Source organism: Ictidomys tridecemlineatus, chromosome 10 (assembly GCF_052094955.1).
Source record: "Ictidomys tridecemlineatus isolate mIctTri1 chromosome 10, mIctTri1.hap1, whole genome shotgun sequence".
NCBI lineage: Eukaryota > Metazoa > Chordata > Mammalia > Rodentia > Sciuridae > Ictidomys > Ictidomys tridecemlineatus.
In genome coordinates, this window is record NC_135486.1 from 136,904,977 (window position 1) to 136,929,821 (window position 24,845).

The window sequence follows — 24,845 nt, forward strand, 5'->3', positions numbered from 1 at the left end:
AATTTGCCCTAAGTTAAGCACATTGATTATTTTCTCTTGCTACTAGTTATCCTTAAGGTCTCTAATGTGCCTCTAGCTTGGCTTTGAAATCCCCCATGACTAGCCCTGTAATGAACAGGTGAGATGCTGAGCTGAGTGTCAGATTCAGTGCAGAAGCACAGATCAAATGTCTTTCTTCTGTTGGGTTAGCTATTTTCTTATGTCCCCAAGCAAACTTAATATCCTCATGTGTGCTATGTGGATTCAGGGAAATGAAACTGCCTGTGATGAGAGCCCCCTCTAGGAGATGCCATGCCATTCTGCCAGCTGGCTCAGGGGTTCAAATGAAAACCATGTCCTCAGAAAGCTAGCATGGTTATCTAGAACACCATCTTCACTTGTTCATCCATGTGATGGGATGTGTAGAGCAAGTTTCAAGAACTGGGTTAGGCACTGACATTAAATTACCTATTAATAGCAGCTGATCAAGCTGGGATTGTGGCTCAGGGGTAGAATGCTCACCTCTCACTTGCAAGGCCCTGGGTTTGATCCTCAGCACCACATAAAAATAGATTTATAAAGGTATTTTATTCAACTACAAAAAAATGATATTTTTTTAAAAATAGCAGCTGCTCAAGCTAAGGGCAGCCACTGAAATCTGAGTCGTTCAAGTCCCCAGAGGCCAGACAGCGACACTGGTAGCTCTACCAGTGTTCAAGTGAAAACCAGAAAAATAAACATCAGAGCTGGTATTTTGAAGTCTTGTTCCTCCCTCAGAAATGTGCCAGTACTGGGACAGTATCACCTGCTGTGTTATCTGGGAGATCCCTCAGGGAGTCAAACCTTGCAAGCAGGTACATTTGAACCTAGGGGCGCATTACCAGTGAGCCACATCCCCAACCCTTATTTTTATTTTAAGATGGTTTTGCCATCCTGCCTCAACCTCCAGAGTTGCCAGGGTTAGGTTAAATCCCCCCACCCCCAGACGGCTCCTGCCTCAGCTTTCAGAGGAGCTGGGATACAGGCATGGGCCACTGAGCCTGGCTGAATTCCTTAATCCTTAGCATTCTTGGGGATTGTTAGTGAAACATTCCTCAGAAATCAGAACTTTTGAAAGGAATGAGCTCACCTTACATTTTATGATCTTTTAATGAGCCAATCCGAAGTTCTAATCAGTTGACTTCAACTTAATATTGTATATTCTGTAAGCGCCGGGAATTACCCAGCATGCCAGCTTGTTAAAATTTCGTGGTTTCAATCAATTTCAGGTAACCAATTTCTGAAGGTGATGTTCATAATAAAAATAATAGTGATGTCCACGCCGGCTGGCCGGGTCATGGCGGCTGCCCTGCTGGGGAGTTCTCGGAATTCTCGAGGTTCGAGCCTCCGGAACACAAGCCTGCTCCGTGACCGGCACCCGCGGGTGGCGCCGCGGAACCCGAACCGCCTGTGCAGGCGGGCCGCCAATTCCTGGTGTCGCGAGGCGCCCAGGCAGACGTCCAGCCCGGGCGAAAGCACGGCCCGCAGCAGCTGGCCCTACCGCGCCGCTGGGACACAGCGTGGGAAGACCCCCGAGCCACAGACGCGGCCGGAAGCGCCGCTTCCCTGACGCCGCGGCGCGGCCCCACCCTGCGGTGGGCGGGACTTCCGGCGGCGAGTGACGGGCGCGGCTGGGGCAGCGGCGGCGGCCTGAGGCGACAGTGACCGATAGGGGCTACGCCGCGGCCCGCGGACCCGGTAGCCAGAGCGCCGCGCTGGCGGCGGCCGCCGCGATGATGGAGATCCAGATGGACGAGGGCGGCGGCGTGGTGGTGTACCAGGACGACTACTGCTCGGGTTCGGTGATGTCGGAGCGCGTGTCGGGCCTGGCGGGCTCCATCTACCGCGAGTTCGAGCGCCTCATCCACTGCTACGACGAGGAGGTGGTCAAGGAGCTCATGCCGCTGGTGGTGAACGTGCTGGAGAATCTGGACTCGGTGCTGAGCGAGAACCAGGAGCACGAGGTGGAGCTGGAGCTGCTGCGCGAGGACAACGAGCAGCTGCTCACGCAGTACGAGCGCGAGAAGGCGCTGCGCAAGCAGGCGGAGGAGGTGCGTGGGCGCGGGCGGCCGGCGGCCGAGCCCGCGGCTGGCCGCGGCTGGCTTTGAGCAGGGCTCTGGGCCGCACGTTCCTAGATTGGGATGCTCGGGCCTCACCACTACGGCTTCAGACTCCCCAACAGGGGATTCAGGAGCCCCTAGGATCTGAGAGCTCAAAGTGACCCGGGCCGCTTTACTAGGGAGGGAACTGGCCCTGAGAAGTGGAGGGGCCCGACCAAGGTCACACACTCCAGAAACACCGGGCCAGGATGCGGGGTGGACCCAGACGCACGGCCTGCTCTCTTCTGGGTCACTCCTCCCCACATACCCAGCGGTGAAGCTGTGGCTGCCTCCCCCTGTGCTGGGCACCGCCCTCCACTGCTCTGACCACTCAGGGCCTTTTGATGCCTGACGGAGGTTTGGTTGGCTTTCTTTTTTATTCCCAGCCTGTGTAGTCAAAATAGTGATGAGGAGGAAGTAAAAGAAGAAAACCAAGCTGGACAACCTTAAGGCCGAGTTGTAGCTGTGTACCTAAAAATGTACACTACCTGGCTTAGGTACCCTGCTTTGTGCACTGCCTAGGCAACCTCCAGGGAGGTGCCTCTTCCTTCCCACTTACACTCAGGCTGGACCATTGCTTTTAAGTATTGTGCCTGCACCTTGCAGAGAGATTGCTGTAATGCCCTTACCCTATTGCTCCAGCTATTTAGACAGGCTGCACAGAGAGCTGTGAGCTGAGCAGTAAGCAAATACCCTGGGCTGGACTGGCCAGGTGGAGGTGGCAGTCAGATGCTAATATTATGCCCTTAGGAAGAGTCAGGTACTGTTACAATTGAAGAAAAGGGTTCAACCCTGTAAACTTGGTGTTCTGGCTCCTTTATGAAATCAAGCAGACATTCACTTTCAGTCTTGTGGAAAAGACCACTGCTCTTTGCCGGCTTATTTTTCTAGTCAGGGACTCCTGATCATGGATGTGTGTGATAGCCCAGGATCTGGACCTCATGGTCTGCAGGCATGCCATGGTGCAGAGGAGCTGGAATGAGCTGTTAGAGGATGCTGCCCTAGCCACTCTGCTCAATTAGGCTTAGTCAGAGATGGTAACCTGAGCCAGCTGCAGCCTTCTGAGAAGACAGAGTCTGCAGGGTTTTTGAGGAAAACCTTGAGCAGAGTAAACATCTCTGTCTTCTACTCACCCTGTGATAACCATAAGGAGATTCTTGGTTCTGATACTGAGTGGCCAGTTCTCTGGAATTGAGGTCTAGGGTGAAGGGCCTAAGCCGTGGAGTCTGCAGATACCATCTTGGGCACTAGCCTTGTCCTTGTGAGCGGCCTATCCGCCAGGTCTCTCCTCCTCTGGGCCACAGTGACCTCTTCTCTAAGTGGATTGCTTGTCAGCCTTGGCATGTCAGTTTCGTCTCAGATGCTGGGCACCACTATTGGCTCTAAGTGGCCTGAAGAATCATGGTGAGGGTTTGAGACATCAGGCAGGACCCCTGGTGGGGTCTCGGACAGCAAGCCCTGGGTGTTGCCAGCTGTTCAGATTTTTAGCACAGGTTCTCAAAAGGGTTGGAAAGGGGCAGTTGGCTGTGTGTGCCAGGCCTGAAAGGACAGAGGCTGGAGTTTGCCCAGGTGGCAGAGTTCTTCTTGCAGCAATTAAGCACCTAGCTTATGAGAGGAAAAATAAGGCTTCAGAGGTGAGTTTTAGTCATCGCTTGCTTTAAAATCTCTTTAACCTTAGAGAAGCTGCTAGTAGCATCCCTCACATCTCAAGTAATGCAGGTGGGTACTCTTCCCACAGGAGGTGTCTGTGGACATTTGCTGATGATGGACATTTGATGCTGTGTAAGAAAAGCATCCAAGTGGAGGAGAGTTTGATCCAAGACTTCTTTTTTCCTAGTCAGACAAAAATAATCCATTTCATAGAAGAGAATTTGGGTAGGATCAAACTGGAAAGTGGGGCAGCTGGGATTGTGGCTCAGTGGTAGGGCAATTGCCTAGCACATGTGAGTCATTGGATTTGATCCTTAGCACCACATAAATAAATAAATAAAGGTATTGTGTTCATCTACAACTTAAAAATAAGAACTGGAAAGGGGGTGAAAAATCAACATAATCCCATCCTACAGAGATGATCTCTCATGAATGAGTAAATACATTGAATCAGAAGTTCTTGCTCTGGGCTGGGGATGTGGCTCAACCGGTAGCGCGCTCGTCTGGCATGCGTGCGGCCCGGGTTTGATCCTCAGCACCACATACAAACAACGATGTTGTGTCTGCCGATAACTAAAAAAAAAAAAAAAAAAATATTAAAAAAATTCTCTCTCTCTCTCCCTCTATCACTCTCTCTTTAAAAAAAAAAAAATGTTAAAAAAAAAAAAAGAAGAAGTTCTTGCTCCTGTTTCCTATGTCAAAAGTAGTAAGTTCACTGCTTGGACAGTGTCTGCCATTTCTTCTTCAGTCAAAGTGAATATTAAGAGCAGTTTTGGGTTTTTTTTTTTTTTTTCCTCGCTGTACTAGAACTAGAATCCAACCAAGTTGGATGCAGCTCTATCACTGAGCTGTATCCCCACCCCTTAAAAGAAGTTCTTAAATATTGTTTTTTGGATGAAGCTGTTAAGATGTGGTGGCCAGAGCTGTTTTTCCTTGTTGCCTCCAAAAAGTTCTTCAACTGTAGCAGTACCAGAAGCTCCAAGAGCAAAGCAGTGTCACACTAGACTCATTTTCATGGCACCGGGAATCAAACCTAGACCTTTGTGCATGCTAGAAAAGGGCTGTACCCCTGAGCTGTGTTCCCATTCTCCAAACAGAGTCACTCTGAAAGATGGAAACAAACAGGTACAGAAACCATGAGCAAAGAGCTGCATCAAGCCAGGGAGAACATGGGGGGGGCGGGGCCAGCTGGGGTTCAGAGGCCTCTGGAGTGAAGCCTGCTGTTCTGTGGTGAGAACTTTCTGGGCTGCCATGGCAGCCCAGGTGGACCAGGGGGGCTGAATGGGGATGGAGGTCAGTTCCCTTAAAATCTGAATTAATCTTTTCTTAAACTTTTTGTTGCAATAATATACAGAAAAGTTGCTAAAATATTCTCCTCATGTGAATTCCCATATGTGAATCTTTTCCCATTTTGTTTTCTTTCTCCCCCATTCTGCTAAGGCCTCAGGCTCCTGCATGTCCCTATAGTCCCTGATATTCTGGAATGGTTCCTCAGTTTCTGCCCTTTGTGACCTTGACATGTTACAGCTCACATTAATCAGTTTGCAGTATATATGCTGGTCTGGCTTTCCTGTAACCTGGTAGCCAGACTCATTCTCTGAAGTAATACTCAGGGCTGCCGAGTCTGGGACATCTTGACCGCATACAAGATGGGCAGGCAGGAGGGGCACAAGACAAGATGTGAGAAGAGGCCTGGTCTTCTACTTCCTCTCCCCGTGTGTGCTGCTCCCCTTGTGAAGGACCCTGCCAGGGTTTTGCCCAGCCAGTTCCTGGCCCACCTGACTCCCTGGCATCTGACAGTGTACTGGAGAGAACAAGAATGTCCCCAGCATTCACCTGCTATGCCTCTCACCCTGACCTCCCCAGCTAACTTCCAGTTTGTTCAGGGACAGGACCAGGGCTATTCTCTTCTCCAGCTAGCCTGTGTGAATGAACAGGGAAGCCAGCTTCCCCTTTGCTCATCTTTCCATGCCAACACCTCAGTTCCCAAGATCAGGGATTCTCTTAGGAGCAGCCCTTCTGTCCAGCAGACTTCTGTGGTGATGGGCATATTCTCATTTGTGCTGTCCAATCCAGTGGGCCCGTGAACATTTCCAATGTGTCTTAGGGAGCTGAAGAAAGGGGATTTTAATTATTTTTCTTCCCTGGTGCTGGGGATAGAAACCAGGTCCTGATACTTGTAAGGCCAGGTCTCTTCCACTGAGCCACACCCCAAGCCCTGGTTTTCCTTTTAATTATTTTATGTTGAGACAGTCGCCTGTGACCAGGGCACCTGTACTAGACAGCACAACTGTGAACAGTCTGGCTGAGTCCCTTTCAAAGGGCAGGTGGTAAATGTTTCTAAGTTAGCTTCAGGAAAGAAAGGAAGATGCTTAAAATTGGGTTTTGGATTTTTTCAGTGAACGTGTTCCAGCCAGAGGGACTTGTTTCTGCTACAGGAGAACAGGTAGAGGAAAATAGGATGAGATGGAGCCAGTGGGAGGTGGTGCTAACTCTCTAGGAAACAGGAAGGAGGTGACGAAATTCCTGCAGGGCTGAGAAGAGGTCTGCTGGGAGATCCCTGGCTCCTAGAAGTCTCCTTTGCTGATGGTCACAGGACTGAACCTTTTACTCTGGGCTTCACTCTCTTTTATCTTTTATTCTTTTTTCAGGGGGAGGGGTTAGCCATTGTGTTGAAGTATGGCTGGCATACACAGAACTGCACATGCTTAGTGTACAATCAACAAGGATTTTTGTTTTATGAGTTTGAACCCAGAGGCACTCTACCACTGAGCTATATCCAGCCCTTTTTATTTTCATTTTGAGTCAGGGTCTTGATAGGTGACCTTGAACTTGATATCTTCCCACTCGGTCTGGGATGACAGGTATGTGCCACACTCCGCTCAGTGTGATGAGTTTGGACATTGGTATAGACCCCTCAAGCTATCCATCCCCACCGTGAGGGCGGTGAAGGTGCCCCCCCCATCCTAGAGCTCACTTATGTGATCTTGGTCTCTGTGTCTCCCTGCCTTCCCTACCCCCAGTTGACCACTGATCTGCTTTCTGCCCCCATTGGTTCATTTGCATTTCTAGGACTTTCTATACACAGACCATGCAGTATATGCCCTGCTTTGTCTCACTTCTATCACTTGGTATTATGGTTCTGAGATGTCCAGGCTGTCACATGTGTTCTTCACTGCTAGGCAGTGTCTCTGCCTGTTTGTGTGTCTGCCTGCTGATGGAACTGGGGGCTTCACTTTTACGTGGCCTTGGTGTGCATGCCATCTTGGGACAGGCCCTGTGCAGTGCAGGTGTGTAGGTGATGGCAGCTGCACCATTAACATTTGCAGGAACAGTCGGGTGGGTGCAGTGGCCAAGTCTGTCATTCCAGAGACTCGGGAGGCTGGGACAGGAGGATCACAAGTTAGAGATCAGCCTCAACATAGACCCTTACTCAAAATTTAAAAATTTAAAAAATAGCCAGGCACATTTTAAATAATAGTAGTGCATGCTTGTAATCCCAGCGGCTTGGGAAGCTAACAAAGGAGGATCGAGAGTTCAAAGCCAGCCTTATCAACTGTGAAGCGCTAAGCAACTCAGTGAGACCCTGTCTCTAAATAAAATACAAAATAGGAAAAGAGATGTGGCTTGGTGGTCAAATAACCCTATAACCCTGAGTTCAGTCCCCAGTACCAAAAAAAAAAAATTATATATACACACACACACACATATATGTATGTGTATATATATATATACACACACACACATATATATATATACATATATATAGGTGTGTGTGTGTGTGTGTGTGTATGAATTTTGGCTGAGGCTGTTGCTCAGTGGTAGAATTCCCTTGAGTTCAGTCCCCAGTATCACACACACACACACAAAAAAGCAGAAATGTGTTCAGGACTGCTGGAGGAGGCAAAAGCCAGGAGACTGGAGTCCACCATGCGGCCAGTGCAATGGTTTCATTAATGAGGTTCTTGGCATAAAAGTTAGTTAGCGAGATCGAAATAAAACATACAAACTCAGTTACCTTATTTCTATTGCCAGGTCTAAGACGGCTCCCCTCTCTGGTTCCCACCTCTAACCACCCAGCGGGGCAGCAAGGATTACTCAGGGCCAGCAGGAGAGAGAGAGAGTGAACATGCCTGGGAGTAGCTTTTTATTGGGGAACAAGAGATTCAGGGGAGAATTCCATCCAATGAAGGTTGAGGGGGGACTGCACTCCAAGGTCAGGGTCAGTGATTGGGCCCCCAGGGTCAGTGGTCAGACACACCCTGACACGGATGGGTTCTCTCATCAGGAGAGGGCCGGAAAAGTTCCGACACAGCCAGAACGCCTCAGACCCTAACCAGGAGCCGCCCAATCACGTGTCAGAATGGCTTCCCACACTGGAGTCTATTTTTGACCCCGTGTAGAGACTGGCCTGTTCTAAGAACACATTCCAGCCACTGGGGACCAAGTCTCGCCCTGAAGAAATAGTGTTTTTCGACCCATGTAGTCAGTCATTTGCAGCTAGGTTTTTAAGTGCCTGTGAGGATAGGAGCTTTGGGATGGCAAGTTAAATATGATAGATATCCTTGAGTATGTGCCTCCTCTCAGCTCTGGAGTTTAGACCCCATCCCCCATAGCAATGGATTCAAAGGAGGACCTCTTATTGAAGTGTTCTGGGGCCTTCTGCCTGCATCTTGGCTTCCCTTGACACTGGGTATCATTCCTTCCATTCTCTGCTTCTTGCTGGGGTCCTATTCCCCAACCTTTTCCACCCTGGCCTTCCTACCACCTCTCCTCCTCCCTAGCAGATGAGTGCCCAAACAGATACTGCACTGGGTGCCTGCCCTGTGCCTTTCTTAAGTTTGGAGTGCTCTTTTCCTGAGAGCTAGTACTCCTGGTCACAGAACAGGGGAAGCATTGGCTGGAGCAGCCACAGAGGATAAGTGATATTTCCCCGCGTGGCACATGGGTTTAGCTTCTGTTTTCTTACTTCCCCCTTGTATTACTGACGTAATCCTTTTCTTTTCCCTGTCTTACCAATTTTAAAAACCAGTATGTATTAAACCAGCTGGATGGGTTTTGGGCAGGCACTGGAGCACATATTCCCTTTAATGTAAATGTGAGGAATGTTTGTTGTGTTCCTGGGATACGGCCATTCTCAGAGCCATGTTGGAGTACAGAAGTATCCCTCCTCACGAGTGTGCCATCTAGCAGACCTTGGAAGCAGTTTCTGACACCCAGGGTCACCCTCAAGACCTGCTCTCCTGCTTTTCAGACCTAGGTTTAAGACAGTCATGGGAAATGGAAAGGTGATTTGGGTCCTTTGCCTCTAGCCAGCCTGGGGTAAAATTCTGCAGTGTCAAGCACACGCCATCCCCTGGGAATCGGCTGCAGAAAAAGGGCACCTGCCCAGCCCAAAAGTCAAAGATGAGAGTGTATTTCTTTTGGAAATTGGTTTTTCTCCCTCCATTGGATGGAGTCCTTTCGGTGACCCTGGTCTCTAGGACATGTGAGAACGAATTCAATCTGGAATGTCAATTTGCGTTGCTGGTGGAATTTCCTTGCATGTAAAAGTGTCACAGGTCTGCCTAGTGCTTGAGAGGCAGTGCCTGGTTGTTGCTGCACATCTGGGAATTCCATGCTGACCTCTGTGCATTTGGCAGGAAAGGTCAGTTGAGTTCTGTGTGGTTTTACAGTTGGAATAGAAAGAACCTTGCATTCTGGTGAACACTAAGAAGAGATTTCTCTGATACTAGATGTTGGAAGGGCTTGTGCTGTCAGATTATTTTAATACATATCTTCAAATTCACCAGGAAACAAATTCTGATAATTCTGGCCAATATATGAGGGGTAAAGCGGTTTTCAAGTTAACCTGGAAAGAGAGATGTGAGAATAACCAAGGAAATGCTGGTGAGGAAGGTTTGTGAGGAAGCATACCCCTCGGGTTCAGAACTGTGTTTGGCACCAGTGTGCCTGGAACAAACCCTCTTTTGGTCTGATCGGAAATAGACCAAAACAGTGTGATCTAGCACATGAGAAACGCAGCACTGTGCAGTGACAGGGCAGGAGAGGGGCAAACGTCACCAAGGCAGCTCCCACACACAGACCATAGGCCGCAGTGCCAGCACAGTGCAAGGCCTGGGTTTAGTTTTTGTTTTATTTTGTTTTTATGATACTAGAGACTGAACCCAGGAGTATTCTACCTCTGATCTACACCCCAACCCTTTTTATTGTTTTTCTTTGAGACAGGGCCTCACTAAGCTCAGGCTGGCTTCAAACTTGTATCTTCATGCCTCAACCTCCCGAGTAGATGGGATCACAGATATGCACCACTGTGCCCAGCTAAGACACAAAGTCTTGATTAGGTATAGTGAAAATCCTAATGAGTCAGTAAAAACAATATAACAGAATGAGTGATTTCCAGAGGTAGCCTATATAAAAAATACACTTGTGAAAAAGTTTTGGTGTCATCAGTGACAGGGGAACTGAAATTGCAGCCAGCCAGCCAGTCAGCCATGCCACCTTTCTCCTCGAAAACTAACAGAGACCAACCCCATCTTTTCCAGGGACTAGGTGTGATGCTTGGTGTCATCAGTTAGTCCAGTAATGGTGGGTCCTGAGCTGAGCGGTGATTGAAATGCCATGGGAATAGTTGAGGCCCAGAGTCTAGAGTCCCCTGTTGCTTGCTTTCAGGACTCAGCTATGCTGAGATTTGCCTGAAGGGCGCCAGCACCATAAAGGGTTGGAAGCCAGAGTCAAGAATGGGGAAACCCCTCATTCCAACCCTCCCACTGTCCAGCTCATGGCCTCTCGAGGCTTGAAGCCCATGGTCCTTCAGGTGAAGAAGGGCTGCAGTCCCCTTCTGGCTGCACACCTTTATAACATCTACCTATTTGTTGTTTCTGTGCATAGAAATTCATTGAGTTTGAAGATGCCTTGGAACAAGAAAAAAAAGAGCTCCAGATCCAGGTGGAGCACTATGAGTTTCAGACACGCCAACTGGAACTGAAAGCCAAGAACTACGCCGATCAGAGTAAGTGGCTGGCAGGAGAGGTGACACGAGAGGGAACATGTGCGTGGTGTGAGGCCCGGCTGGCTGGGGCAGAGACGAGAGCTTCTGGTGAAAGGAGATTAGAGGAAGCCCAGTGATTTTTCTCAACTACTTGTTTAATCTCCACACTAGCATGTGTTTCTGTAATCACCTCAGGTCCTTTGTGGAAGTGAGAAAAATAGATAAGACTCCTAATCACAAGGCTCTGCTGTTTTATAGTGAAATCTGACCTGAAAATGTCCACTCCGTGGTCTTGTGGTCCTGCTGGCTTCTCGCTCCCACCTGCCTGGGGAGTGAGTGACTGGTCTTTGTCCGGCTGAAAGTCCATCCACGACAAAGCCATTGCTGTCATGCCAGTGCCTAGGAGAGTCTCATGGTTGGCCAAGGGTGTCTGTGGGAAAACCCTGTCCCGGCAAAGCAAGGCGAAGAAAGGGTATATTGTGGCTTAGTGGTAGAGCGCTCATTTAGCACGTGCAAGGCCCTGGGTTCTATCCTCAGCACCACATAAAAATAAATAAATAAATAAAGGTATTTAAAAAATAATTACAGTATAAATAAGATAAGAAATAAAAGGTATTTAAAAAATAATTACAAGTATATTATTTAAAAAAAGTAAATCCGAGGCGGGGGGTTAGAGGTAGTTTTTGTGTCCAACTACCATTAAAAAATAAATATTTTTTAAAAACTAATTTAAAAATAAATAAATAAAATCATTACCAGGAGAACGTGTATTTTAGTCTTCGACAGTATACTAAAACTGTTTGTCATTAGCTGTGTAATCTTAGTCTCTACAAAGAGGTGTTTTATTGAAACCCATGATTGCCACTTTACCTGATTTCCCTGGATGGGGCAGGAGCCTTTTTTTTCCCAAAAAGTAGTAGATAAAATGGAGAATTCCGCAGCCACCCACTTCCAGGTGCACCAGCCAGCCCCGAGCCTGAAGCCCCTCTGTAGGCACTCATAGGAAGCCCTTTCTGGAGTTCCCCATGCACTAGTATTCCCTTTACTTAGACTGTGTGTCATGTGTGAAGAGAGAAGAAAGATTGCAACTAGATTGCAGGCAGTGATTACTTGTTGGGTAGGCACCAGGTGAGAGGGGTCATAGAGATGCCCTGGGACTCTAACACTACATTCCTCTGCAGGAGAGCACAGTTAGGCAGCCAGCCTCTCCAAGGACAGAGCAGTAGCCGGGTCAGAACATGCCTGACATGGGTTGTGTGTTGTGCACCAGCACCTCTAAGTCCCTTATGTGTTGAGTGCTGGTGTCCATAACAAGCCTTCTAGGCTTTTACCTCGAGCTGGAGCTCCTGCTGCTTCAGCGGGATCCCGAACCACCAGACACACCAACCCAGGCTACACAGCAGTGACCTCCACAGACACCGCCAGGCAGGCCACCTTCAGGTCAAGGAGCAAAAAGCACACCCTGCAGTGAGAGGTGGAACCATGTCATTTGATAAATCAACTGAAAGCAGACATCAGGAAGCCAAGGAAGGGTGGGAAGGTCTCACACTGAGGATGGGGTACTGACTGCTGAAGGATCATGCCACACGAGTCCTTGAAATTGTCTGTTTTATTGTCCTGCTTCTACTCTTCTTCCTGGCCCTCCCATCTTGCTGGGCTGCAAGGACAGGGCTGAGCCACAGGGGGAGGCATCTAAGATCATTGCATGCTGGCTTTTGGCAGGACATGGAGACATCACCTGGCCCCTGCTGACAGTTAGCCTCTTGGGCAGTTGTCTGCTTGGGCAGGCACACGTGGGGCCAGAGGGGATTATCCCAGTGTCACCAGTGGCCACCAATTTAGGGAAGCCTTGCTGTCAGTCTCAAGGAGCCATGATTGTGACTTGGTCTTCCCAAACCTCAGCATGTGTAAGGAGTCCTGCTGTCTGTTCTGCCAAAGTGCTGTCACTCTTAGGAATGTCTAAGAGGTTATCTCTTCCCACAAACATCTCATTCCTCTTTCTTTGCTGCGCTGGGATGAAACCAGGGCCTCCCATATCTTAGGCACATGTGCCACCACTGAGCCCTCACTCACCTTCAGTTTTGCCTCCATCACCAAACTTCCTGGCTGACCTGGGTAGAGATTGCTTCTGGTGTATCTGCTTGTCCTGGTTTTCTTTATAACTGAGTGAAGTGCTCTCCCACAGATAGCACACACCATGCCTGTCGTGTCTGCCCTCCAGCAATCATGGCCCTTAGGGCACGAGATGCTACACCAGCTTCTGGTCCTGGCCTGGGAGAGGGACCAGCCTTGTGGGAGCGGGCGGTGTGGCTGACCCATAGGCCTTGTGTCTTCTAGTCTCTCGGCTGGAGGAACGGGAATCTGAGATGAAGAAGGAGTACAACGCCCTGCACCAGCGGCACACGGAGGTGGGCACCAATGGGCCTCCTTGGGTAGGAGGGGCCTGAGCTGCAGCCCACACCTGCTATTTACTGGTGCCACCTGTGTCTGGAGGGAAGCTGTCTGCCTCGGCTGGTTTGGCCCCTTCCCCTGGAGTTGCCTGTTTTCATTGGAGCACAACTGCATCTGAATCTTGGTGGTGTGGGGCCCAGGGGGCTTCACTGATGAGAGTCCCCTCTTGGCAGATGATTCAGACCTACGTGGAGCACATCGAGAGATCCAAGATGCAGCAGGTTGGGGGGAGCAGCCAGACGGAGAGCAGCCTGCCAGGGCGGAGGTAGGCCAGCTAAGGTGGCAGAGGGGAGGCAGAGGGCCTCTGGGCAGGAGTGCATTTAGAGGTGGCTGTGGCTGAGGGCTTGTGAGTAGCCAGGCTATGCCTTCTGTGAGTTGCAGGTCAGTCTCAGAGGCTCAGCAAAGTTGCATGTGTTCAGCCCTCACTATTCACATAGCTGGCAAATTTTCCCATTCACCAAAATATATTTGAAATCTCAAAATCAGTGCTTACAATGCTTTTGCTTTTGCAATCATTTGCACAAGGAATGGGTTTAACTCAGTATAAGGCAGAACCAAGGGATCTGTCTGTCTGCCTCTCATACCAGGATTACAGAGGGAAGGGCCAGAGGGGCTGGACACTGTTCTGCAACAAGCACCTGGAGACCTCTACCTGCTGGCGGGCTTTGAAGCCCAGCTCTGACATCTGTTAATGGGGCTTCAGCCGATCACCCAATGCTCTGACCTCATCTCATTTATAAAATAAAGAAGGTAGAGTTTGCTAGTTATGACTTGTGGATAAAACTAGGATCTGTGTGGAGTGTGAACACATTCTTCTTGGGGTAGGGGCTCAGTGTCTGTGGATCTGTGTTCTAGGTGAGTGGAGCATGCTACTGCTAACTGATGGGATGGGCGGAGGTCAGGCGACCTTAGCCAACCACTGAGCCTCATTCCCTCTGCAGGGCAGGTTGATGCAGCAGACCCCCAGGCCCCTCTGTGTTAACCTTGCTTGAGCAGCAAGGAGAAGCCCTCCCAGGCCAGAGTCTTCTACTCTCTGTTTCAGGCCCAGGGAGCAGTATCAGAGATCCTATCCAGTTGTGACCAGTGTAAGGGGGTGAGTGGGAGAGTACAGATGGAGGCCTGGGCCAGGGGTTCTACACCTCCATCATGTCGGGGTAGGGTCTGAAGCCAGGACCACAGGGGGAGCCAGGTGCACCCATCGCCCTGTGGCCCCTGATTCTGCAGATAGGCTGGGCCAGGGAGCACCCTTGGCACACTGCGTAAAAGCTGTTGCTTACATTTTCTTCCGTGCCTGCCTATTCTGTGTGTTATGTGTATAACAATAAGGTTCAGAGGTCCAGCTCTGGACTTCATCGGCCACTGATCAGGAAGTTGGGCAAAGCTGTCTGCTTCTGTGCCCCAGAGTCTCCAACCTGGAAACAGAAACAGACGTGTGTACCATTGTGTCTCCAGGACTGCAGCAGGGAGCAAGGCACTGGCAGTGTGCTTGCCGACACGAGTCACTGCCTACCACGGAATGGGGCCTATGTTGCAGCTGCCAGGCAGCACTAGAGTTAGCAAGGCAGTGTGGGCAAGAGAGCTTGCCAGACTCTGACACTGCAGTTTACAGTTGCATCTGAATGGGGGAAGTACAATTCCAAGTGTTTCTCCTTAGCACACTGTGGATGTGCTGACTTCTGGCCCTCAGAATGGCCACAAGGATTTCCAAACGGCTGGTCTTGAATTCTAACCCAGAGTTAAGGGTCTTAATGTTGTTTTGTGTGAGAGCTGCAGTGATTTGGGACTTCCTGCCTATCTTCTGCCAGTGCACCCTTAAAAGGGGAACAGCCCAAGGGTCACACAGTAGAGAGCACAGGGAGAGCATACCTGGGCTATCCTAGAAGCCGTGAGTGACCAGGATCTGTGTCACAGTGGGCAGTGCCCCAGGCCCTGTGGACACTACATAAATTGGACTCTGTAGGACACTGGGCTCACCTAAAACCCTGCCACTCATGCTCTGAAACCAGCCGATGAAGGTTCTAGCCATCACCATGGGCAGTTCAGGCCTCCCATTCCTCTGTGTGGGGCAGGGTGTGCTTTGTCATGGATGATCCCATGGTGGGTGGGGAGAAGTAGGCCCTATCAGATCACCTGCTTCTTCAGGTGTTCCTGTGGGATCCACAGCCTTGAGCCAGTCAGTGTTGGCCCCTTGGTTTCTCCCTATTGGTCAGAGTTCAGCTCTGGTTGCAGGACAGGCAGACTGTGGGAAGCTGACTCCTGCCGAGGAGCCCATAGCCCTGGGACTTGAGTGTGCCACTCAGGCCTCATTCCTCAGCCTTGCTGGGACTTTACAGCAGCTCCTCCTCTTCCCTCAGGGAGCCAGAATGAGCCCTGTGAGAAGCCCTTGACCTGCTTCATAGGGGTAGTCCTGGGACCTGCTCTGAACGTGCTGTTCTGACCAGGTCCTGTGGTCTGGCAGTGGCTAACCATGTCCTCTGGACAGCACAGGGCCTCTGGTGCCTGTCGGCAAGAGTGCGCCCCCTACATGTAGCTGTCCTAGAAGCCCAGGCACTCGTTTATTTACCGTGGAATCCCAGCATGTCCAGGAAAGGGAGGGTGTCTTGTGACACCAGTCTTTGTCACACCGATCTGATCTGCCAGCTGGGCAGCAGGTGTAAGCAGCCATGTCACCTTCATCTTGAGACCCTGTGAGTTGCCCACCTCTGCAGGACACATGAGAATGCTGGCTGTGTTGCAGGTGGCTTTCGGCCATGAGAAGGCCAAGGTGTTCCCAGGGCTGGGGAGAGGGGAATTGGAGGGGTAGTGCCCAGGTCTAGGCTGCCGCCATCACTCGTCTAGCTGTCAGTTACACTGAGCTTCCTCACCAGCCCAGAGGCTTTTTCTCTTGCTGCTGCCGAAAGTCAGGAGTATCCTCTGGGCTGTGCCTTCCCCACCATGATGTCTGGGCTCCTGGGTGTGGACAGGGGCTGCCACCTGAGGCCTCCACAGCAGCTGACTAAGGTCAAGAAAGTGCAGCTTTGTCCCCCTACAAAGTGTGAGCCCTTCTGGGCTTGGGAGGCTGAGGTGGAGGGCAAATAGGTCCTGTCCCCTGTGCTCAGACCCCCTCAGCTCCCCCGAGGCCCTAGTTCCTCCTTATTCTGAGCTACTGACCACTCCTGACCCACACCAACTTTTCCTGCACTCCTGGTGTGATTTTTCAGAGTCTGTGTGTCTCAGTAGGAGCTCAGACATCAGCTGTGCTTAGGCATGAGCAGGAGCATGCGTGTGTCTCAACTCTGTCACCCTCCTCTGTGTGCACATGTGTGCTTGTGCTTCTGCAGTAGATGTGTACATGCTGCACTTGCTGAACTACTGCACAGGCCCCATGCAGGGCCTCTTGTTGAAGTCAAGATGTCTGTGTGTGTGACCGCTGTTGTGTGTAGGGGAGTGGGGGTTAGGCCACCTTCTTGTCTCCCCATCATTGTCCTCGAGCTTCCTCCTCTGAGCGTGTGCACAGCCAGGAGCTGGCCTGACCTTCGTTCTCTAACGTGGTCTTCTTGTCCTGCCCTGTGCTGTCGCTGCTGTGTGCTGGCCGTGTCTGTCGCTGCCCTGCAGTCCTCGCCAGTCATGGAGGAAGAGGTAACGCTGTGGGTCTCTGTCTACTCAGTGCTGGGGTTGCCTTGGGCCATATGTGCCACATCAAGCTGTGGAAGTCCTTGGTTTGTGTGTCCATTGCCCCATCTTGTGCGGCAAGAGCCGCCCCCATGCTCCCTGCTGTCGCCCTGTAGCATGTGGTGGCAGTGAGGATGGCATCGGCTTGGGCCTAGGGACATGTTAAGTGCTTCTCACCTGAGGTCATGAGTTTAAGTGCTTAACGGGGTCAGCCAGGCCCCAGGGTGCTCCCCATGCTAATATTAGCCTCTCAAAAGAGGCAAAGTGGGTAAGAGGAGGCGGGAGCCTGCTGGGGCAGGCAGGGGTGTAGCCCACCCCAGGCTTTGCTACTCCAGGCTTTGTGGGCTCTTGACAGGGAGCAGCTCTTGGGACTGGGCCCAGGAGGCTCTGGTAGAGATCCAAGTCTTGACAGGTACTGGCACCCCATGAAGGGGTCATGAGAGCTGGCCATAGGCAAACGCCTTCTGATGTGGCTGAGTGTAGCTCCTCTGCTCCAGCAGGGTGCTGCCCCTCTGGTCCTATGCCTGCCACTCCAGCAGCCCAGTTGACACAGCCAGGACCTAGCAGGCATCAGGAAACAGACCAGCTCTCCAATCCCTAGAGCTGTCTGGGCACCCTTTCGCAGGGTCATCCTTCATAAAGCCATCCTCCAGCCACAGGAAGCATAGGCAGCATGCCTCTGCTTTCTCCTGCTCTCTGTCCTGTTTCCTTCAAGTATGAGAGGCTGAGGCATGCAGTAGTGCTAGTTCTTACCCTGTCACCTCCAAGCAGAGCAGACTAGATCTGCCCCAGGGAAGATTGTGCTGCCCAGTCTTCCATGCCATTGAGGCCTGCCTGTTTAGAGGCCTCTGACAGGAGGACATGCAATGAGAATACCTCTGTTCCCAGCAAAACTTGCAGCCCTCCTAAGGTTCTCCTGGGAGTGAGCCCACTGTAGGTGTGTTGGGCTTGGCTCTCTTGACTCTGTCTGCCTGATGCTCAGAGCCTCAGAGGACTCAGCTTCCTGTCGAGGCTCGTGACAGGAGATCCTCCCTCAAAGGCTTCAGCAGATGAGGCATGCCTCACTTTACTTCAGACACATGGTATTCAAATGTTTTATAGTGATAAGACCTCATGAAAAACCAGATTGGTAGGAAAGCAGGGAGCAAAGAACTGGGCAGCAGACTGATGCCTCTACTGGCCCCGAGCAGAGACAGGACTGACAGGTTACCTATGAGGAGACAAGTCTGGGCTTTGTCATCATGAAAGTCACCACTCAAGGGAAATGGCCTGTCACTGCCTTGCTGTGAGATTGCTAGTGCTGACACCAGCGGTGACCATTAAAATTTGAGCTAGAGGCCAGGCACAGTGGTGCACGCATATAATCCCAATGGCTAGGGAGGCTGAGGCAGGAGGATGACGAGTTGAAAGCCAGCCTCAGCATCTGCAAGGCGCTAAGCTACTCAGTGAGTCCCTGTCTCTAAATAAAATACAAAATATGGATGGGGGGTGTGGTTCGGTAGTCGAGTGCCCTGAATTCAATCCCCGTAACCCCCCCCCAAAAAAAAAAAAGAAAAATAAATTGAGCTAGAGAAAAGTGATACATCAGTGACGGAGGGGAACGATCACACAGGGTCATGAGGAGTGGAGACTCCCCAGCACATGAGTGCTGCTGCCCAACTGGTCCTGCCCTCTGAAGCTGGACTGCAGGATGGCCTTTTGAGAAGCTCTGTCCACCAGAGAGGCCTCGTGGCCCAGCGAGGGTGTCCACTCTTTCTCAGCTGACATTAACCTCCACTTTCTCTTCTCCTGCCCCTTTCCAGCAGGAAGGAACGTCCCACCTCTCTGAACGTCTTCCCCCTGGCTGACGGCATGGTACGTGCACAGATGGGGGGCAAGCTCGTGCCTGCGGGGGACCACTGGCACCTGAGTGACCTCGGCCAGCTGCAGTCCATCTCCAGCTACCAGGTTTTGTAGCCGTGCGTGGAGTAAGGGCCCCAGTGCTGATGCCCACATCCATCCAGGGAGCCCTGTCTTTGCATGCCACCCCGTGTAGCTCCCCTGTGTTAGTCTACCTCCTCTGGCTTGGTGTCAGGAGGTATGGGCCCCAGTGACCCTGTGTTGCCATTTATGTGGCTTCCCATGGCACCTGCTAGACCAGGCTGGGCCTCTCTGATCCTTAGGTGGACCACTCTACAGTGGAGATCCTGTGTCTATTAGGGCTGAGCTCAGCAGCTCTCCACCAGCACACCCCAAAGTGCAGTATCCCCTCAAACCAGACTTAGGCAGGACACACATTGCTTCCCGAGCTGCCTCTGCTTTCATAGGTGTTTAGTCCTGAGACAGGATTTCAGCTGGAGGAAGCCAAAGGGCTTTCTCATTGGGCCCTTCTCCCATCCTTGGAGATAGCTGTGAGTTAAAAAGGAAGGTCCCCCACTCACCCTTCATAGGTCTGTACAGCCACCCAGAGAAGGCCAGATCCTCCATGCAGGACCTGGTCTCTTGCTACACCCGTACGTAATGCTCAGGCTGCTGCCACAGGACAGGGCTCTCTGGCCACATTGCCAGAAAAGGCAGGCCACCTTCCTGGGCAGAGGAGCTGGCACTGGGTCTGGTGACTTTCCTCCCAACATCCCCGGAGGACATGTGGGGCCTGTGGGCTGGGCATATGAGGCTTAGGTTTTTGCTTGCTGCTAGCCCTTGGAAAGTGATCCATGGTCCCATGGCTGTTCCAGGAAGTAAAGTCACCAGCCATGATCCTCACTGTCCTGCCAGTGTTGGTGTACAGGAGGAGGGCAGCAGGCACATGGGGAACTGGCTGCTCACCCTCCCCCACTCCTGCTCTGCAGCAGGGACTCTCAGGGGGCCCCCTGGCCCGCCTTTCTTCCCACAAAGCCTTTTCTTTCTCTACTACATTGTCTGAAACAGTCTTTCTTTCCATAAATCATAGTGTTTTATGTTTTAGTTCACAGTGTGTTTTGTTTGATTTTTCTTTTTTTTTCCTTTTAATAATTATCTTTTAAGTTTTTTTTTTTTCATGCTCCAGGTTTTAATTTCTTAATTTTTTTGTTTTTTGTTTTGTTTTTGTTTTCATGTACCATAGTGTTTTAACCAAACAGTTGTGGCCACTCATGGTGAGGAATGACCGCTAGGAGTGTGTGGGTTCTTTGCAATACACTTGGAGGTCACTGCCCCACGTTGATGTTTAGGAGGTTGAGAGGTTTGCCCTAGGTAAGTGGTGACCCTATAGGATAACAGCTGGGGCCCTGGGGGCGGCGTGGCCAGTGGGCAATACGCCCTACAGTGACCACAAGGGTCTCTGAAGGCGGGGAAATCATGGCACAGAGGAAAATGGTCCAGAATGTGCCTCACTGCACCCCCGGCTTCTGCCTGAGCTGCTGGCATCTCTGCTTCCCTTTTAGAAGGGCAGCAGAGACCTGACCCTGCAGATCTGTTATGGGGAAAGCCCAGGTTCTTAAGAGATCTGCATCACTGGTAGCAGTGTGAAGAAGAGTGGTCTCCCCTTCTCATACCAGGAACAAGCCGTGTGTGGTCTAAACCTATGTTCAGATGTCAGGGTGAAGCAGAGTGGTCTCCCTTTCTTTCTCACACCAGGCATAAGCTATGTGTCTGGCCTAAGCCCACGTTCAGATTTCAGTGCAAAGCCTCAGCCACTGGGAGACAGCTAGACTGTGTGCAGTGTGTCTCACCCGGTACTGCTGATGCCTGGGCACTGTAGAGGTTGAGTGGCAACCCTGGTATCCAGCCCTCTCCAGCCTGACAACAGTTGTACCTGACCTCTTCCAGACATCCCTGCACATAGTCGCCCCATCTGAGAGCTACTGTTGTGCAGGAATTTGTGGGTGTTTTGTTTTTTCCTTTTTTGATGCTGAGGATGGAACCCAGGGCCTTGGCACATGCAGGGCAGGTGCTCTAACACTGAACCACATCCTCAGCCCTTTTCTTTATGGTTATTTTGAGACAGTGTTTAGGTAAGTTTCCCAGACTAACTCAAAACTTGGGGAGCCTCCTGACCCAGCCTCCCCAACAGTTAGAATCACAGTGTGTGCCACCATGCCCAGCTACATGTGAGATTTTGAGACTCCTTGTATAGAAATTTGGGAGCCTGGTACATAGAGTTGGAAACCTGTTCTCTGAGCAAGTAGTGGTGTCTATAACTGAGGCCCTGCCCAAGCCTGGTGCTGAGCCTGTGGTCAGGCAAAGGCACATGGCAGATACAGCTCTGACCTTGGGAGCATGCACTTATCCATTCAGGTCCCTGTGTTCATCACTGTAGACAGGACTGCACACCTTCCTCTTCCATCTGTTCCCCTCCCAAGTGAGCATCCTCTGAAGGTGTCCCCCCTCTGGGAACACACAAAATGTGGTGCAGCTGCCTCCCTGGGATGTACAGATTGATCTGCCTCAGAGCCCCACAAGCTGTTCCCTTTCTGTACAATGAGGGAGGGCAGGGAGGGGAGCAAGGGGGGCACAGGCCAGCTATGGCCTGGGCTGCCTGGAAGGCTGGTGCAGCTGCCCAGGCTTCATCAGGGTATGAACATGAGTAATAGGGAAGTGTTTGGGGCTCTTTGTATTGAAACTGTGCAATATTTTCATCAGGAAAGACCATAGGAAAAGAGTGTTTGTTTCATGTCCCATGCAATTCAGATAAAATGTCTTCCTAATGAGATTCCTGAGGTAAGTACCTGGTTGTAATTACTGGACCCTCCTCCCAGAATATCTAGCAGTGTCCAAACAGAACTTCAGGCCATTAGGACTTGCACTGTTGATCAGTTCTGTATGCGGGTCAGTCACACCATGAGGTGAAGCAGCGTGTGTCTGGGAGTCACAGCCACAGACGTGGTGAAAGTATACATCCCCTTCCCAGCTGGACTCCAGCCAGGGCTGAGCAGGAGTGTCCTGGAAGCAGTGGAGGGAGAGGGACATGGCCCTATCATCCTTTCTCAGATGCCTCCTTTCCGCTGCCCCTATAGAGCCCCTTGCCTGGCTCTGGGCTACGACTGGTTTCTAGCCACCACTGTCTACAGAGGACCCCGCTTTGTCCCCTGTGTAGCATCACACCATGGTTCCCATTGCTGGTGTTTCCTTGTATCCAGTGGAGGGTACAAGCTTCGAGCCAGAGGCAGCTGCCGGATGACAGAACTCCAAAATGGCAGGCCAAGGGAATTACTGGCCCAGGGGTCTCCTGCCCCTGCAAGCTGGGGGCAGTGATGCTTATGGCCAGTAGTGGAGTGATGGGGCCTCCGGTGGCCGCCCCTAGCTGCAACGCATGGTCCCTTATGTTGACCGCCCCCCTCCCTGCATTTGGCCCTAGTGTCCCAACGATGAGATGTCAGAGTCAGGCCAGTCTTCAGCAGCTGCCACACCCAGCACCACTGGCACCAAGTCCAACACTCCCACGTCCTCTGTTCCCTCTGCCGCCGTCACACCACTCAACGAGAGCCTGCAGCCCCTGGGGGACTACGGCAGCAGCACAAAGAACAGCAAGAGGGCCCGGGAGAAGCGCAACAGCCGCAACATGGAAGTCCAGGTCACCCAGGAAATGCGGAACGTCAGCATAGGTGTGTAGCAGCCCACACACCCAGTGCCTCAGTCCCTGAAGGGGAGGCCAAGTGCCCTGAGCCTCTCCTGCCTGGCACCTAGGAGGCTTCTCTTCCTTTTGGAATCTAGTATTGGCAGCTGTAATGGTCAGCTCAGGCTTTCATGACACTGGGAACTGGGTGGCTTAAACGAGGGAAGTCTGTTTTCTCCTGCAGGCTGGGAGCCCAAGCCCAAGTATGGAGGCTGGTTTCTCCGAGGCCTTCCTCTGCCTTGCAGATGCCACCTCTCCCTGGGCCTCATATAGCCCCGCTGTGTCTGTGCCTGGTCTCCTTCTATAAGGACACCACTAGGGACACTACCTCAATGCAGTCATATTGGGGTCAGGACTTCCTCCTACGGATGGGAAGGGATGCAGCCCAATAGAGCACAGTCTCGCAGTGTGTGGCTAGAGAGAAAAGCAGGACCTCTGTCATTAAGATGAGGCTCACGGCATGGGGTTGAGCAGTCCTGTGTCAGCATTATGCTAGGCTTTCCCTCCAGGACTCACAGTGCTGGGTTGTGTCCATGTGGCCAGTGTGGAGAGGACCCTTTTTTGACACCTGGCCATGGGTCTGCAAACATGATGCAGAGAGCCACTGTGAGGGTGAGGGTTGCTGGACTGTCCACTGACCACGTGTTCCTTGTGCTCCCCTCTAGGTATGGGCAGCAGTGACGAGTGGTCTGATGTTCAGGACATTATCGACTCCACCCCGGAGCTGGACATGTGTCCAGAGACCCGCCTAGACCGTACAGGAAACAGGTGCTCACAGGACCAGGCCCTGGGTTGGGGTCAGCATTCATTCAAGCCAGTGCCTGTGGTTGAGGATGCAGTCCTGTCCACGCTTGCACCCACAGGCTCTGGGTGTGAGCGAGGCAGAGCATCATGGGGAGCTTGTGGCAGAGAAGGCAGCTCATCTCACAGTGGCCAGGAAGCAAAGAGAGGAGGGGCCCCTAGTGACCTCACCCCCAGTGTGGCCACCAGCTGGTGACTCAGTCCTTAGCTCTGGGGCCTTCGGGGATAAAGCCTGGCGTGATAGCGGCTGTGGTAGGAGGGAAAGAGGTCTGAGTATGAAGCAGACAATTCTGTCCCCTGCCCTGTGTCCCAGCAGCCCCACCCAGGGCATCGTGAACAAAGCTTTTGGCATCAACACTGACTCCCTGTACCATGAGCTGTCGACGGCAGGATCCGAGGTCATTGGGGATGTGGATGAAGGAGCTGACCTCCTAGGTAAACTCTGCGCTGACTCCCTAACTTTCCGTTGGGAGAGAATAGGCTTTCCATTGGTTGGTTGGGTGTGGTGAAAAGACATCTCTGTGTGCTCCTGGGCCAGGCACTATTGTCGTGCAGTTTTAGCAAGTTGAGCTCCTCATGCTACAAGTTCCACCCTGTAAGCCTATAGAGGGTGGATTTTCGTGTGCCTACAAGGTCGTGTGACCATTAGCACCCCGTTAGAGCATTTTTACCCAGAGAGAAACCCCGTGCAGTCCCCAGTCTTCCTCTGGGCCCCTCCTTGGCATTCTGCTCTGTGGGGCATTTTGGGAGGGTGGCCATTTGCCAGCATTCTGTGTGAGGAAGTTCACAGACAGCCTCCACATTGCAAAGGGGAGCTGAGCTCCTAGGTACCCCTCCTGCCAGCACACGCTCAGGGCATCCATGGGTCCTCAGGCCGAGCTGGCAGGAAGCAGTGACCTTTAGCTGGGTCTCTGCACAACACCTGCAGGGGGAGCTATTGGTCTTGGGCACAGCCCCAACATCTCTTGCCTGCAGCAGCAAGAGGCTGTGTGCCCACAGGTCTGCCTGTAGGAAGGAGCGGCTTTGTCCCATTCCTCTGCATGGTTCTGGATGGGTCCATGGGACGCTAATGCTTGGTTCTGACTGCCTCAGAAGGAGCAGGAACTTCAGTCAGAGCAGCCTCTGAGGGCGAGGCTGGGGCCATGGAGCTGGCCAAGCCTCCACACCTGGCCTGTCAGCTGTCCAGCAAAGTGCTCACCCTGCAGCTCGACTGCTGCTCCCCCACTTCCTGCTGCCTGTCGCCCTCAAGGCTCAAGGTGTTTCCCTGCAGCCAAGTGGCCTTTCAAACACCACGGGGTCGGCACAGGCAGCAGAAGGCTGACCTTCTTGTTCACCCTGCTCCGGAGGCTGTGGGCCTGCCTCCTGGCGTCTTGGGGCAGGGCATCTTCAGGGATCTGAACTCCCACAGTGCTCAGCACCAGCCCTGACAAGCTCTGAGCAGAAGCTCTGTTCTGCCAGGCTTGCATCTGAAGTGCTGGCCATGTCTCCCTATCATGGGATTCATACCCTGAGCTGCTCCCATGCTGGCTCAGTGGGGTTGAGTGTGCTCACACTCCAAGGGGAAGGACTAAGTGCTCCTGCGGGGAGAGGACAAAATAAGCAGCCTTTTCTG

General features: G+C 51.8%; 1 protein-coding gene across 27 annotated transcripts in view; it reads left to right on the top strand.

Annotated features, from left to right (window-relative positions):
* Window positions 1–1,607: 1,607 nt before the first annotated feature.
* The window catches only part of Mapk8ip3 (mitogen-activated protein kinase 8 interacting protein 3), a 40,405-nt gene continuing 17,167 nt past the window's right edge, over window positions 1,608–24,845 (top strand). For 5 of the 27 annotated variants that reach the window (XM_021734961.3, XM_021734966.3, XM_021734964.3 and 2 more), the window contains exons 1-9: window positions 1,609–2,069; window positions 10,659–10,779; window positions 13,096–13,166; window positions 13,383–13,474; window positions 16,804–16,827; window positions 18,663–18,807; window positions 22,175–22,421; window positions 23,098–23,200; window positions 23,547–23,668. In XM_021734961.3, the coding sequence (XP_021590636.1) occupies window positions 1,752–2,069; window positions 10,659–10,779; window positions 13,096–13,166; window positions 13,383–13,474; window positions 16,804–16,827; window positions 18,663–18,807; window positions 22,175–22,421; window positions 23,098–23,200; window positions 23,547–23,668 (1,243 nt within the window). In that variant the 5' untranslated portion in view covers window positions 1,609–1,751. Of the gene's footprint in view, window positions 2,070–10,658; window positions 10,780–13,095; window positions 13,167–13,382; window positions 13,475–16,803; window positions 16,828–18,662; window positions 18,808–19,942; window positions 20,071–22,174; window positions 22,422–23,097; window positions 23,201–23,546; window positions 23,669–24,845 lie in introns of those variants that run through there. The other 22 variants (XM_021734962.3, XM_040276861.2, XM_021734968.3 and 19 more) reach the window with 15 other exon arrangements.